Source organism: Schistocerca serialis, chromosome 5, assembly GCF_023864345.2.
Source record: "Schistocerca serialis cubense isolate TAMUIC-IGC-003099 chromosome 5, iqSchSeri2.2, whole genome shotgun sequence".
In the NCBI taxonomy this organism is placed as follows: domain Eukaryota; kingdom Metazoa; phylum Arthropoda; class Insecta; order Orthoptera; family Acrididae; genus Schistocerca; species Schistocerca serialis.
This window is the reverse complement of record NC_064642.1, coordinates 655,410,535-655,427,576: the sequence shown is the minus strand read 5'-3', so window position 1 is coordinate 655,427,576 and position 17,042 is coordinate 655,410,535. Positions and strand designations below refer to the sequence as shown.

Here is a 17,042-nt window from a genome sequence, read left to right as displayed (position 1 = left end):
TTCTGTCTATGGTCGGCCAACCACCGTCACACTCTGTGTGGTTTTAGTTCGTTTTGTCTTGTCCTTGTCTCCGTTTCTCTTGTTTTGTATCGTCTGTGATGTCTTCTGTTCCTTGTTTTTATTCTGTGTGGGTGTTCTTTGTCTTTGGAAAAAGGGACCGATGACCATGGCAGTTTGGTCCCTTTAATCCCCCAAACCAACCAACCGTGAGAAAGTTAATGTCATGGTCACATGTGCGAGGTCAAACCCTCTTTTCCTCCTCCTGTGAGATGTTTTAGGTGCCAGGCGTTTGACACTACACGTTGTCCTGCTGTACTAATGATGCTGCTTATGGGATGTGCAGGAGGACAGTGCATGAGAATGGACTTTGAGGAGTAACCCCTACATTTGTTAACAGCCCAGAATACCATCCCCCCATTCATTGGCATGTGGGAGAAGAAATTCCAGGAATATAAAACGATTCTCCATCTGTCATATCAACAGGCTAAGAAAAAGTTCAAATGACCCCACCCAGTTTATGACATCGAAATGTTGTGACAAAATCCGCACTGAGCTCAATGACAAGTCTCGAACACCAACTCCTGACCCTGGCCATGTGCCGGTGCCCGATTTTCATTTGTGGAAGGGGACACCAGCTCCCTTTTGTTGCCCAAACTTGTAGCACTGGTGGCAACCACCCCATCAGCACTGCCAGGGATGTCTTGTCCTCTTTATGCACCACCAGGGAAGAGAGCACCTGCCAATCTGCTCTCCTCCCAGGACAAAACATACCATTAGTCCGTCAACACCCAGTGGCCGAAAGAGGGGTCACAGAAATGAATGTCTCCAGAAATCGAATGTTGACCCTGATTCTGCCGCTCTGACTAACCAGAACACCACCTGCCCCCTCCCCTCTCCCCCCTTCTCGCCTCCCAAGAACAAGCCGATGAATACTGACGAAGAATCACACATTCAGGGGAGCATGACCTGGTGGCAATGTAATTTATACTCCTGTTTCACATTCATTGCTTTGTCAGATTCCAATCTAATCTTCCTTCTGTGGAATTGTAAAGGCTAGCATTACCACTTGGGAGACTCCCGTCAATTGATGGCTACTTAACTCTGTGAACAGTGTGATGCTTCAGGGGCACAGTTCTCAGAACCCCAGGTCCCTGCTGGTGGAAGCTTCAAATCCTTAATGCCAAGAGGGCATCTGTAGGTGTTTGCTTGCTCATACACTCTGACACTTTCAATGAGATGGTTCCACTAAACAGTGCATTTAATGCTGTGACTGTTCATGCCCACCTGTCAGTTAGGGTAACACAATGTAATGTATATCCGTCCCCAGTTAGATACATACCTTATGAGCTGGCAGAGCTATTGGACCAGCTGCTCCACCTTGCATCATACTCACAGGGTCTGTGGGGTAGGGAAAACTCATTAGCAGAGGCAAAGTAACAGAGCAGTTGCCTTGAGAACTGGAAGTGTGCCTACTTAATAATAGCGGTGCAACAAATTTCAGTATAGCCTATGGAAAATTCTTGGCCAGAGATATTAGTCTGCATCCCGACATCTCATTTCTGATCTAGTGAAGCATTCATGGTGACCTCTGCAATGTGTTCTTCTTCTTCTTCTTCTTCTCTCTCTCTCTCTCTCTCTCTCTCTCTCTCTCTCTCTCTCTCTCTCTCTCTCTCTCTCTCTCTAACAACCGACCAGTGCCGGAAACCTGTGTCATGGTAGTCTAAAGAAATAGCTGCAGCTTTAGAGTGCTTAAAAGGGCACTTTGGTGACACAATTGCTTTCCTTTTGTGGAATATTTAATAATTTCCAAGGGACTTTGAATGAAGGCATGGTTTTTAATAAAAAGGAGAAAGCAGGATTGTTAGGAAAAGAATGTATCATCCATGAGGACCCACACACAAATATCTTGAGTATGGACTGAACACTGGCAGCCATCAACTGACTGCAGTAGTTCTTGGTATCTCCCTCAGTGGCAACATATATACTGATCCCATGGTCATTGCTGCATGTTTCGTAGCACACTTTGCTGAAGTGTCCGCATGCAAAAACTACCATCCTAATATAGTCACCCGGAAACACTTGAATGAAAATAGTCTCTGTGCCCATGTCAGATATATGAATGATTTCACTCATTCTCTGGGTTATAATGGTTTCACTTAACTTGAGAAACAAACTGACACAGGTCTCTGACACTTAAGGCCGTTATGAGTGTTTTCACTGTCTCTGGCTTTGGATGGTTTCATTTAAATACTTCATCAGCCTTTTCAATTATACGTAACCCATCAGAGATAATTCTGTTTTGGAAAATGCTCCGGTGATATGAACAGCAATCATATAAGATACAATTTTTTAAATCATTTGGTGACTTATTTGACTTTTAAGTACTATCATGTACCGAAAATTTGTTTTATTTCTGAGAAATATTTGTCATTACGGTAGAGTCCCACTATTGTGAACCCAGCCATTCCAAAAATTTGCTTATTCCAAACAGAGTTAAGAAAAAGTACCGATTTTTTAAACTTAAAAACAGGAGACATAAGGTGATGTCCATGCAAAAACATACATTTATTATCATAGAAAGAAGTTAAATAGAGACACACATAGAGCCTAAGCCTGATGAAAATTCCTGAAACCATATGGGAATGAAAGCTAGTAACTTCCAGTACAGTACAGTACAGTACAGTACAGTACATACAATATGTGTTGGCTACTTTAATACAGTTCTGTACAATCATATGTCATCACTGCTAAACACAAAAACAATTAATTTATACACATTTAGGAAGGAAAATCAGTCTCTCATTCTGACGAAGAGCAAAACAGAGTCCGGGCAAATAGTTTTGTTCAATGAATTGAGGGAAATGTACATTTGTCTTTGGCATCATACACTAGGTGTACATTATTTTTATCTGCTCATTCTGACAATTTCATTCCACTTTCATTAATTTCATTGTAGCCACAGTAAGAAAGATAACTCAAGTCTCGAAGTGTTAGACTATTTTGAATAGATACCACAGTAAAGCGATGGTAATACTCCAAATTTTTATGGCAAGTGAAAAGAAGTCCGATGAACTTATGAGAAAATTTGACACAATACTCAGTCAATCTTAACAAATTTGCCTTTCCTGTATTTGACATGGTGTTGTGCTACTGTTGTCTTGTATGCAGGTATTCTTCCTCTAGCTGAGTGCTGACCATTGTCACTGGTGTACGTTTCTTGTAAAACTAAGATATTGACAAGTGTGTGTGTGTGTGTGTGTGTGTGTGTGTGTGTGTGTGTGTGTGTGTGTGTGTGTACTGCTTGAAGAATTGTGATTGTCATAGTTGTGGGGGGTTGAAGCTATGGAGATGGAGCAACTTTGCTCTTCAGTGCCTTTAGTCAAAACATGACTGTTAATCCATTATCATGTTCTAAGTCAACAATCTCCTCAGGGAGTACCTATACAGCATCTAACAATATGTGTATTTGTACAGGGTGTTTCAAAAATGACCGGTATATTTGAAACGGCAATACAAACTAAACGAGCAGCGATAGAAATACACCGTTTGTTGCAATATGCTTGGGACAACAGTACATTTTCAGGCAGACAAACTTTCGAAATTACAGTAGTTACAATTGTCAACAACAGATGGCGCTGCGGTCTGGGAAACTCTATAGTACGATATTTTCCACATATCCACCATGCGTAGCAATAATATGGCGTAGTCTCTGAATGAAATTACCCGAAACCTTTGACAACGTGTCTGGCGGAATGGCTTCACATGCAGATGAGATGTACTGCTTCAGCTGTTCAATTGTTTCTGAATTCTGGCGGTACACCTCGTCTTTCACGTGTCCCCACAGAAAGAAGTCACAGGGGTTCATGTCTGGCGAATAGGGAGGCCAATCCACGCCGCCTCCTGTATGTTTCGGATAGCCCAAAGCAATCACACGATCATCGAAATATTCATTCAGGAAATTAAAGACGTTGGCCGTGCGATGTGGCCGGGCACCATCTTGCATAAACCACGAGGTGTTCGCAGTGTCGTCTAAGGCAATTTGTACCGCCACAAATTCACGAAGAATGTCCAGATAGCGAGATGCAGTAATCGTTTCGGATCTGAGAAATGGGCCAATGATTCCTTTGGAAGAAATAGCGGCCCAGACCAGTACTTTTTGAGGATGCAGGGACGATGGGACTGCAACATGGGGCTTTTCGGTTCCCCATATGCGCCAGTTCTGTTTATTGACGAAGCCGTCCAGGTAAAAATAAGCTTCGTCAGTAAACCAAATGCTGCCCACATGCATATCGCCGTCATCAATCCTGTGCACTATATTGTTAGCGAATGTCTCTCGTGCAGCAATGGTAGCGGCGCTGAGGGGTTGCCGCGTTTGAATTTTGTGTGGATAGAGGTGTAAACTCTGGCGCATGAGACGATACGTGGACGTTGGCGTCATTTGGACCGCAGCTGCAACATGGCGAACGGAAACCCGAGGCCGCTGTTGGATCACCTGCTGCACTAGCTGCGCGTTGCCCTCTGTGGTTGCCGTACGCGGTCGCCCTACCTTTCCAGCACGTTCATCCGTCACGTTCTCAGTCCGTTGAAATTTTTCAAACAGATCCTTTATTGTATCGCTTTTCGGTCCTTTGGTTACATTAAACCTCCGTTGAAAACTTCGTCTTGTTGCAACAACACTGTGTTCTAGGCGGTGGAATTCCAACACCAGAAAAATCCTCTGTTCTAAGGAATAAACCATGTTGTCTACAGCACACTTGCACGTTGTGAACAGCACACGCTTACAGCAGAAAGACGACGTACAGAATGGCGCACCCACAGACTGCGTTGTCTTCTATATCTTTCACATCACTTGCAGTGCCATCTGTTGTTGAAAATTGTAACTACTGTAATTTCGAAAGTTTGCCCGCCTGAAAATGTACTGTTGTCCCAAGCATATTGCAACAAACGGTGTATTTCTATCGCTGCTCGTTTAGTTTTTATTGCCGTTTCAAATATACCGGTCATTTTTGAAACACCCCTGTATATATGATAAGCCTTTTCAAATCTTCCATTATTAACATTGCACAAAATAATGATTGGAACCTGACAAGACTGGGAATGACTCGAGAACCAGTAAAAACAGGCTGACCCTCTGAGAATGCCAAAGTGGGTTGCGAGAGTAAACAGGCGGATAACAACTAGATCATGACAACAGAGATGGCTTGGCAGAATAACAAGTCTAGTGAGTAAGCAAAGATGAAGCCTAAGACATACTGAATTCAGAAACAAGATGACAACATGTAGTGAGATCAGTGCAATAGCTCAGAGAAATCACAAGCGACTGTGGAGCTGCTGTGCTGCTGGCATTAAAGGGCGGCCTCAGGCAGTGATAGGCTCGTGGTGGTAACTCCGGCACCTGCAGATGTAGCAGTGCCATCTAGCAGTTTTCATAGAGTTCCATACAATCCAATGAGCCTTCACACTTGCCAGCCCAAGATATGAAACCCCTTCTCTCTGAATTTGACATGTAGTGCTGGAAGTGCTCTGGATGATGCTTGGGTTCAAATGGCTCTGAGCACTATGGGACTTAACTTCTAAGGTCATCAGTCCCCTAGAACTTAGAACTACTTAAACCTAACTAACCTAAGGACATCACACACATCGATGCCCGAGGCAGGATTCGAACCTGCGACCGTAGCGGTCGTGCGGTTCCAGACTGCAGCGCCTTTAACCGCTTGGCCACCCCGGCCGGCGATGATGCTTGGGAAAGCGAACTGTTGGCATGGGTAGAGGCCCTGCACAGAAGCCCGCTGAGTGGGAGAAAGGAACTAGGATGCCTTGCAATGTGCTAGGGTGCAGCAGCAGAACCAGCGGCAATGTCGTCGATGATGGCAGAGACAGCGGAGACTGTACTGAGACCACAACTTCCATACTTGGCATCAGTGGGAACTGCTGTTGCTTCCCTGGGGTGCAATTTGTACATCTGCAGATGTGTGTGTGACAAGGTTGTTACTTCCAGTCACATTGAGTGGAAGGTGGTGGTGCAGTTGGTAGGAGCTGGCTGGTATGTTGGCACTCAGTTCCTCAAGAGTGTCAACTGTAGTAGAGTGCCATCCATGTATTATCATTATGTATGGCATCGACGAGGATTTTGCCCCATACAAGTGTGCCGACACAGCTGAGCCCAGCAGAAACTGCCTGGCTTGCTGTGACCAGTGTTCCATGAGCTGTGGGGCCAGGAGGTGGAGGAGCGTACATGGCTGCTGCTTATGGAAGATCTCAGTCATACCGTGGTGTAGGTACAGATGGTTCTGTAGGTGCCCAGAGACATTGTGATCTTAGCTAGCTAGGATGGTGGTAGTGCCCACAGATTTTCAATTTTTGTTGATCTGTTGTTCAAACAGCTGCGTCCTATGCTCAGCTTCATGCTCAGCTTCATGCTCGGCTTCTCAGCTTCATGCTCAGCTTTACCATTGGAGGAGGGGGTGAAATAGTGAACTAAACAGATGCCTGATGCCATTGTAAGTGCAGGACAGTTTGAAAGCTGTTGCCATGAATTGTGACCCATTGTCATATACAGTAGTGTGGGCAAGCCCTTCGGCAGGTTTTGAAAAATAAGAGGGTCACTCATGGAGCAGATAGTGTGTGATGCCCTGCAAGATAAGGTTGTGGCATGTCTCTGCAGTGATGTAACTGAAAGGGGAAACCCATCAAAGTCGTTCCATGTTTATGTGAAAATGAGACTTCCTGTTGGTCAAATGGTGGGTCAGGTCCTGAGGGTAGACAAGAGAAAGTATCCGCATTTGCCTGTTGTGGTGTGGGCTTGTACTAGATGGTATGATTGTATGAGCTAAGAAAAAGTGGCCAGTGCTGGAGCTGTGGGGCTGTTCACTCTGGAAGCCAAGAGATGGCCCAAAGAATTCTACCATCAGTTTGTGGTCTGTAGTGAGGGTAAACTTGATCAGGAATAGGTAAACATGGGACTTCTTAATGGCAATATAATCACCAAAGCTTCTTTTTTGAGTTGCTAGTAGTTCTTTTGACTGGGGTCACCATCTTTGATGCACAGACAATCAGTTTCTGAGTACCATAATCTTTCAGATACAGCAACACTGCAGCAGTGCCAAAGAAAGAAGCATCAGCAGCCAAAATTCGCCTTTCTCAAAATAGTCTGCCGCTCTTGTAAGGTTTGGAAGCGGGACAAATACTCAATATCAGAAACATTGTGGTCAATGGACTGGATCCGATCTTTATTGAGCAAGTGTCTGAAATATTCCACTTCCTCTTGAAGATAGCTGGCATTTGTGCATGTGGCACTTGAGTCCCGCATACACAGTGTGGTAAAGTGGGTACAAAGATTCCACATGTGCCCCTGATGTGTAGTGCACATGATAATTAAGTCATTAAGAGATCGAGCTCCTGGATGGGAACTTTGTCTGAGATGAGCTGAACCTCATCAGTGATGGAGAATCCAAACAATGTGAAGGCACCCATGCCAAAAATGTTACCAGGAGTGTGACTATTGACAGCAAATAGTTATGAGCTGTCTGACCTTTCTGTATGCAGTGTGGATTGTGATTTGACTGCAGAGGGGAAGAGAACTATCACCATACATGACAAGTAGACGGGAGAGGGGAGTGAAGATAGGGGAACCCAGATGAGCACACGTTTGGAGTTTAACCAAAGAAACTACAGCTCCAGTGTCCACTTGGAAACTGACATTCTGGTTCACAATTTTGATGTTCTTAAACAACTCAATAGCTGAAGTATAGCCTTGGGGAACAACTGCCTGAAGTTCGCACACTGCCCTTGCTGTATATGTGGAGTGGGATCCAACTGCCCCAATGGTTTTCAACAGATCTTTCAAAGATGACCATCTTTTCCTCAATGGGCACAATGTACCCAGCGACCTCGACAGCCTGCACGTGGATGTGCTGAGAAGCAGTTAGGACATGGCAGGACACCACACTGCCTAGGCTGACAGGGTGTAACTGGCTGTTAAGAGGTTATGGACACATCCGAAAGAGGTGAATCATGCTGCCATCTTTGGGAAAATTATCTCGTAAGCCCCCCACGCTCGAGGCAATGGCTGAACTATTGCCACTTAGGGTTGGACCATGAGGTGTTCATTTGCTGCCTTTGTGATATCTCGGAAAGAGTCTTGGATTTTCAAAATATCGTGTCAGGAAGGCTTGTCCAGTTTGAGAGCTGCTGTTTAGACTTTTGGATTGGGAGCCAGATGGATCACTGGTCTTGGATCAAAGAATCTGCATATGAAATTTTGCAAGGTGGGTTCAAACAAGTGGAATTGCAGTGGTAACTCAATCCTTTCAAATCCGTCACTCACAAGTGGTATGACTGATTAGGTTGAACTCAAGACACAGTGCCCCCCAGGGGGCCCACAGTCTTTTTGTGGGTACGTGTGTGGTATGCACGAGGCCCCGAGCTATTGCAGTCTCCTTTCCTTTCCTTCGAAGGCTGCATTACCATCCCTGTTCCTCTCCGTCCCTATCCTTGCTCCTTTGACCCTGCCCCCTCTTTTCCCTCTTAGTGGACCTCATGTTGACCTGGCTATCCTCCTGGCTTTGTTTTGGTCTGTGCTATTGTTTAGTTTGCTGTTTCCATGTCCTTTACGGTGTTTTTGGTCCCCTTCGGGTTTGACCTCCATTTCCAAAATTTTCCGTTCTGTGAGAGCCATTTCGGGATGAACTCCTAGCTTCCATGGTGCAGGTTCCTCTACCCCTCCCCTCCCCTCCCTTTTCCCTTTGCAACCTGGCCCCCCTCCTGCTAGGTCACCAGCATGGTAGCCAGTCCATGTGGTGGGGCTATTAAGTACCCACTTGGCTGAGCCCCCTGAAACCACAGGGATCACACTACTAGTACCTGAGCTGTTAATGCCTCGTGTATGTCCAGGAGTTGATGCTCATTGTTTTGGGGCACCAGAACTCCCGACAATGGCCGCCGTGCCCGACGGCCCTTGCTGTGGCTGGGTGGCACCCACGGGACGAGCCCTTGATTGGAGTGGGTGGTACTAGGGCGCATGCCTTGCACATGAAGTGACAACTGGCCATTCTGTGGCCGTCTCCAAGAGTGGTAGCAGACATGACACTCCTTCTGATCCTTCAGCCTTCTCCTCCCTGGTCACCCCCTGGGAGGAGGGTCAAGCTTGCCGGCTTGGGTTGAAACCTTTTCCTCGGTACCTGGTTTGTACCACAACGGATGGCGGTAGTTTTGCCACGACCAAGGCTTTGTTTTTCTTGAAGACTATTGAAGATAAGTATGGTGAAGTTGAATCGACGAGTAAAATTCGGTCCTATGCTTTGCTCATCAAGACACCTTCTGCTGCCCAATCTGATGCCCTGCATGCTTGTGACCATCTCAGTGACATCCCAGTCACGCCCCACCAATCTTTGAACTTGGTACAGGGCATTATTTTCCCCTGAGATCTTCTTCTGCAAACTGATGATGAGCTCCATGCTAACCTCGAGCTGCGAGGGGTTTGTTTTATCCGCTGTGTGCAGCGAGGCCCTCCATACAATCGCATTGCTACAGGCGCCTTTAACCTGGCCTTCGAGGGGGATGTCCTCCCAGAGAAGGCCAAGGTAATGGTGTATTGGTGTGATGTAAAAACCTTATATTCCACCACCAATCAGATGTTTTGAATGCGTAAGGTTTGGACACGTCTTCCCGCTGCACGCTGATCCCCTCTGTGGTGACTGTGGGCGCCCCCTCACATGAGAAGAGTGGCTGTGCTCCCCCACCAATGTGTGTAAATTGTAATGGACAGAATTCTCCACGCTCGCCTACATGCCCGGTGTTTGTGAAAGAAAGGAGGATTCAAAAGTACAAAACCTTAGATCGGCTCATCTACACTGAGGTTCGTCGAAAATATGACTGGCCCCATCCCATGTCTATGACCTCTACTTTTGCTTAAATTACGTCCATTCCCCCTCCTCTTCCCAGCCCCACCCCATTCACCCCATGCCGTCAGCCTCCTCCTCCCACCCCCCTCTCCCACCCCCCTTCCACTCGGTACCCATACCCACCCCTTCGGGAGCTGCTCCCCCTCCCCCACTGGAGAAGTGTTCCCTCCTTCGGCGGCTGCCAGTACTGGAGCTCCCTCCCGGGACTCCTCTTCCCGGCACCCCCCTGAAAGGCGATCTACTGCTCCACATCGGCAGCGTGATCGGCGGCTAGTGGGCGTCAAGTTTGCATGGTGTAATTCTGTGCCCGCCCTTGCTGAAGTCTGCCCTTCTCTTCCTTCCCAAGAGAAGAAGCAGAAATGCAGGAAGAAGGGCAAGGCCCCTCTGGTACCCCCAGAGGTGCGGCCTTCCCCTCCTACAGTCAATGAACCAACAGTGTCTGAATCCACCTATATGGATATTACTCCTTATCAGTGACGGATAGCGACTCAGTGGCGTGACCGACTCCGGTCCAATCGCTTCTACTTTGGACTCCGGCTTGAGAATCCTCCAGTGGAATTGTAATGGATATTTGCGTCACCTTCCAGAGTTGCAGCCCCTTCTTTCCTTCTACTCTGCTGCTCGTATTGCGCTCCAGGAGACCCATTTTGCCAATTCTTACCCACCCACCCTTCGTGGGTTCCACGCTTTCTGTCTGAACTGAATTGGCCCCTTGCGGGATTCTGGTGGTGTTTGCACCTTGGTCTCCAAGGACACTGTTAGAAAATGGGTTCCCCTCCATACCACCCCGGAAGCCATTGCTGTCAGGGTCCATCTGGCCACTCCAATCGCAATCTGTACTCTCTACCTCCCACCTGACAGGCAGCCCACCTCCCATGCCCTCTCCACCCTTCTTCAACAACTCCCTTCTCCATTCCTGTTATTAGGGGACTTTAATGCCCACAACCCACTTTGGGGTAGTCATATGACTACTGCCCTGGGCAGGACAGTTGAAGCTGTTCTGGCGGGGCTTGACCTCTGTTTACTAAACACAGGCGCTCCCACACACTTTAGTGTGGTGCACGGCACTTTTCTCAACCATTGACCTCTCCAACTGCAGTCCCGGCCTTCTTCCCTCCAGTCAGTGGGGCGTCCACGATGGCTTATGTGACAGTTGTTTTGACCTTCCTTCAGTGTCTCTCGCTCAGTTACCCTCCCAGATGGACTATATCTAAGGCTGATTGGGGTACCTTCTCCTCTGCTCCCACCCCCCTGTATTGCAACAAAACTGTGTTGATGACTCTACTCAGACTTTGACTCTCTCCATCCTTTGAGCAGCTGTTTCAGCAATCCCTTCTTCAGGTTCCCCACCCGCCGGAAGATGGTCCTTTGGTGGACTTCAGAAATTGCTGCAGCCATAAAAGACCGCCGCTGTGCTCTTCAACAAGTCAAGCAACACCCTTCTACTGCTCTTCTTGTGGTCTTTAAACGACTCCGTGCCCGGGCCCGCTACCTAATCAAATTTCAGAAACGGATTTGCTGGGAACAATATGTAGCTGCCATAGGACCCCACACCACCTCTTCACAAGTCTGGGCTAAACTCCGGCGAATTTTTGGTCACCGTCCTCCCACCGGGGTTGCAGGAATTTCTATGCATAGTGTTGTCCTTACCAATCCGTACTTTGTGGCAGAAAATTTCGCTCAACACTTTGCTCAAGCTTCGGCGTCGGCTCAGTATTTGCCCACATTCCTTCTCCTGAAAGAGCATTCAGAATGACTGCCTTTGTCTTTTGTTTTTTGCTGCTCAGAACCATTTAATGCCCCATTCAGTGAGTGGGAATTTGCCAGCGCCCTTGCCCTTTGTCCTGTCACGGCTCCTGGACTGGATCGGATACATAATCAAATGCTCCAACACTTATATGTGGCTGGCCACTGTCGTATACTGACCCTCTTCAACTGTCTGTGGGGTGAGGGAGTATTTCCTACCCAGTGGCAGGAAAGCATTGTTGTTCCAGTGTTGAAGCTAGGGAAGCCGCCTCTTCAGTTGAATAGCTACCGTCCAATTAGCCTTACTAACACCCTCTGTAAGCTTCTTGAACACATGGTGAGTCAGCAGCTGTTTTGGATCCTTGATCCCGCAACCTTTTGTCATTCACTCAAAGTGGTTTTCGCTGTGGCCGTTCTGCGGTGGATAACTTGGTCCACCTGGAATCTGCTACCCGGTCAGCTTTTGCCCATCGGCAACACCTCATTGCAGTCTTCTTTGATTTGCATAAAGTTTAAGACACCACCTGGCGCCACAACATCCTCACCACCCTTCACAAATGGGGCCTCCGTGGCGTTCTGCCCGTTTTTATCTGCAACTTCCTTTCTTGTCGCTCTTTTCGAGTCCAAGTTGGTTCCTCCTACAGCTCTCCCCACCGGCAAGAAAATGGGGTTCCACAAGGTTCTGTGCTGAGTGTCCCTCTTTCTCATAACCATTAATGGTCTGGTGTCAGCTGTTGGGCTGACAGTGTCTTCCTCTTTGTATACTGAAGATTTTTGTATCTACCTCATCTCCTCCGTAATGGGGCGGCTGCAGAATGCCGTCAACAGGTGGCAATCTGTCGGGCACATTCATGCGCTCTTTCCCATAGCTTTCAGTTTTCGGCGGCCAAGACTTCTCGTGCATTTCTGCCACCGCCATACAGTCCATCCCCATTCGAAACTGTTCCTCGATGGCCAGCCCCTCGAGGTGGTGGACACTCACTGCTTCTTGGGTCTGGTCTTCGATGTCCGGTTGACATGGCTCCCTCACCTTCACCAGTTGAAGAGGACCTGCTGGTCGCATCTCAATGTTCTTAGGTGTCTGTGCAATACCACCTGGGGTGCAGACCACTCTGTTCTCCTGCAATTGTGTCAAGCATTGGTCCAGTCTCGTTTAAACTATGGAAGTCCTGTCTATGGTTCTGCGTCGCCTTCGACACTGCAGATACTAGACCCCATCCACCACTGTGAAGTCCGACTTGTGACAGGTGCTTTCCGGACTAGCTCCGTACTTAGCCTTCGCGCAGAGGCGGGGATTCCACCACTGCGAGTTTTGTGCCAGCAACAGCTGATATCTTATGCGCTCCGCATTCGCTGCACCCCAAAGCACCCTAATTATGGTCTCCTTTATTCAGACACGGAGATCACCCTGCCGCAGCGGCGACCATGATGTGAGCTTACCATGGCTGTCTGCATTCAGCTGCTCTTTTCTGAGCTCCAGCATATTGCCTTTACCACCTGTCTTCTCCGCTCATGCATGTACCCCTCCGTGGTGCGTCTCTTGGCCACAACTCTGTCTTGATCTCTAAATCGATTCAAAGAATTCTGTCCCTCCAATGGCTCTTCGCCACCAGTTCTCCTGTCTTCTCAGTTCTTTTCAGGATTCAGAAGTGATCTATACTGATGGCTCCATGGTTGCTGGCCGCACTGGTTTTTTCTTACACCTATGCGTGACACATGGAACTTCGTTCCTTGCCAGATGGCTGTAGTGTTTTTACTGTAGAATTGGTAGCTATTTGCGCGCACTGGACCATATCCGCTCCTGCTCAGGACTATCCTTCACTATCTGTAGTGACTCATTGAGCGGTTTGCCCACTTTCGGCCAGTGCTTCCCTCGCACCCATCTAATGACCACTGTAGTTGTGCGCCAAAAAAAAAAAAAAACTCACACCCATTGGTCATCGCTATCCAGGACTCCCTTTCTCTCCTCCCTCAACGTGGATGCTCGGTGGTTTTCATTTGGATCCTAGGCCATGTTGTGATTCCTGGCAATGAACTTGCTGATCGACTGGTTAAATTAGCTACTACCAGGCCATCTCTTGCTATTGGTATTCCGGAAATAGACCTTTGCTCGTCATTACTTCGTCAGGTTTTGGGCCTTTGGAATGAAGAATGGATCACTCTTTCTTTGCCGAACAAGCTCAGGGCAATTAAGGATTCTAAAACTCCATGGTGGTCTTTCTTACCGGCCTCTCGTAAGGCCTCTGTCGTCCTCTGCTGGCTCCACATCGGCCATACCTTTTTGACTCACGGTTATCTCCTCCATCGTGAAGACCCCCCCCCCCCCCTCTCTGTTGTGGATTGATGTTGACTGTGGCTCACATCTTATTGGACTGTCCCAAATTAGCCACCCTACGATGGACTTTTAGCTTCCCAGACTCGCTACCCCTGGTGTTGGCTGACAATGCCTCAGCGGGGGATCTCGTTTTACGTTTTATGCATGATGGGGTTTTTTATCAATTTATTTAAGGGAGGGACATTCCACCTTATCAGTGGGTGGAGGGGATGGCAAGCCCTCTTGCTTCCCCCTTCGCCTCAACTGAATTGGCTGCAACTGGGCTTGGTGGTTCTCCCCAGCCCTCTGCCTTCCCACTCCTTTCGTTACGGGGTCTGTTATGTCTTGAGCATTTCTCTTGTCTCCTGTGCTGCTTACTTCCCACCCCTGTCATTAGTCACTTTCTTTCCCTCACATCTTCTTCCACCCGTTTCCTTCCTTCCCTTAGTTTCTCATTTTATTGACATTGTAGTTGTCTCTCCTATTGTGGGATTTTATTGGTTTTAGTTAATCTAAGGTCGGAGGGACTGATGACCGCGTAGTTTGGTTCCTTCTACAACCAACCAACCAATCAAGACACAGTGTGACCACATGGATTCATTGCGGATAATTGTGAAAGTAAGGAACACATCTCCTCGAAAGTGATTGTGACGGATTCAAGAGTGGAGCCAACATCTTTAGTGAGAAAATCTCCTGGGAAGTACATGAAAGGAAGAATGACCATTGGAGTCATTATCAGAAAACAAAAAAAAGATTGGCAAAATGCTGTTTCAGCTGCTGCAGATACGTGTCTGTCGTATTTGGCATTGTTAAAGGGTGGAAACGTGGGTGGATAGATCTCTGCTGAGGAACAGCCACAGATTGTGTGAGTTGGGTACTTTGAACCCGTAATTGATCCTTCAAAAGCTGAATGTCCTGATGGAGCAATTAAGCATGTTGCTGCAGTTGTTGGCGGTATTGTTGTTGTTGAAACTGTTCTTGGAACTGCTGTTGAAATTGCTGCTGCAGGAGCTGTTGCTGTTCCACGAGTTGCAGAAGTCTGGCATCCATGGGTTCTGCTAAGCTTTTGTCTCATCACCAGTAATAATTATCAGAATCTGACAAGACCAGGAATGACTCGAGAACCATTAAAAACTGGCTGATGGCAGTACAATGAATTGCCAGAGAGTAAACAGGTGGACAACAACTAGGGAAAGACAAACAATGGAGAAGGCATGGCAGAATAAAAGGTCTAGCAAGTAAACCGAGATTGAAAGCCTATGAAATAGTGAATTCAAAACAAAAACAATGGTGTATAGTGAGATCAAACAGTAACATAAAGAAATCATGACTGACAGTGGAGCTGCTGCACTTATCGCCTTAAAGAGCAGCCATGGTTACTGATAGGCCGGAGGAGTGGCAAGTCCTTGCGGCAGCACTTTGCAGCAGTGACAGCAGCTTTTATAGATGTGGCAGCACCGTCCAGCAGCTGTCACAGACTTCCATACCTTCTGGCAAGTCTTCAAACTTGCTGAGCCGGGATACCAGACACGTTAGTATGGCTTTTACTTTATCTGCTGTACACCAAAAAATAAAATAAAATGAATGAATGTTTCTTATGTACCAAGTATCAGTATCTACATTGGCCAGCTGAGAGATTACTATTGAAAAAAAAAGGCTTTTTATTTTTGTTAATTTATTTATAAACTTTTATTTGGAGGTCAATAACTTGACTGTAAATGGTTATTATGCTAGTATGTTAAATACTGATTCTAAAGATTTTTTTTTTCTTCCACTTGTAATATCATATAATGTTTCTGCAGTCTACAAATCGCCTGTGTTTTATTTTTTGATTCACTCAATAATTATTAGTGGTTATAGGCTTTTTGAAACCACGATTCCGTGGTTTTATGTTCCTATTTTATTTTTAGTTCTACGAGGAATAATGTTAGATTAACTTACTTGGGTTGTTTGTTGCAGGCATGCTGCTGGAAATGGATTTACTAAAGTTCTAAAACTAAAAGAGAAGATAAAAAATCTCAATGAAAGATTATTAGATTTGAACTACACAGTTATGTTGTCAGCCAGGGAGATTGTGAGAATGAAAGAGGTGTTGTGTCTTTTGGCTAATGATCCTAAAGTGATAAACTTGCTCCAGTTAGATTCTAATTTTACAGATGCATCCAGTGATACAGATAATATGTAAGGTTGGTTTGTGGTAATATCTTGTTTCCTGTGACCAACGATTCTGATTTTTATAATTGTCAAGAAAATAAACAGGTACATTCAGCATCTTTTCCCATGTAATCGAACTCTGGCAGATTAGTTAAGATATTGTCATGTTCTCTTAGTTATGATAGTATTCTAATCAACCTGCTATAGCTTTTATGTCAGTACTTGAGAATACACTCAAGGGGTACCTGCATGGAATGTATCTGTAAATGACTTAATATACATTGTGAAATCTCTTCAAGGGTTAAATTGTTAACTGTGCACAGTACCATGGCTTTAATTTCATCTGGTGTATGATGGAAACATTACCTAGCGTTTGTTGTGATTCTCCTGTTGGAAGGGGATTTACTGAACCTTTGATGAAAAGATAAAAATTCTCAGTGACATATTATTAGATTTATACTACAGATTTGTGTTGTCACTCAAGGATATTAACAGTGCAAAAGAAGCGTGTTTTTGTGACAAATGATCGTGAAGTGATGAAAATACTTAAGTTCAGTAATAATTGTACAAATGCATCTAGTTGTATGGATATTATGTAAGATTTGTTTGTGGTAATACATTGTTTTCTATGACTGACAGCTAGGCTGGCACATTGTACTCCTTTATAGATACAACAGCAATATCTGGAACCTTCCAGAGAGTACCAGAGTGATGCATTTTATTTGCAGTGAAAAGGCATATAAACTGAGAAGATTTAATTGAATGTTATACTTTCATTGTCCTCAGTTATTAGCAGGTAAATGTTAAACTGTTTCTTGTTCTTGTGTGTTAGGACAAACTTGACTCAAGAACTTGATAAATGACGATTTTGTTCTGTTGAGAAGTCACTAAGATGAGGAATAGTAAGAGTATGCAGGTTACAAGTG

The 17,042-nt window shown here is 46.0% G+C and overlaps 1 protein-coding gene across 1 annotated transcript in view; it reads left to right on the top strand.

Annotated features, from left to right (window-relative positions):
• Positions 1 to 16,874, top strand: part of LOC126481557 (uncharacterized) — a 69,527-nt gene extending 52,653 nt beyond the window's left edge. The window contains exon 3 of the mRNA XM_050105400.1: positions 15,922 to 16,874. Coding sequence (XP_049961357.1) covers positions 15,922 to 16,147 — 226 coding nt within the window. The 3' untranslated portion in view covers positions 16,148 to 16,874. The remainder of the gene's footprint in view (positions 1 to 15,921) is intronic.
• The last annotated feature ends 168 nt before the right edge of the window (positions 16,875 to 17,042 follow it).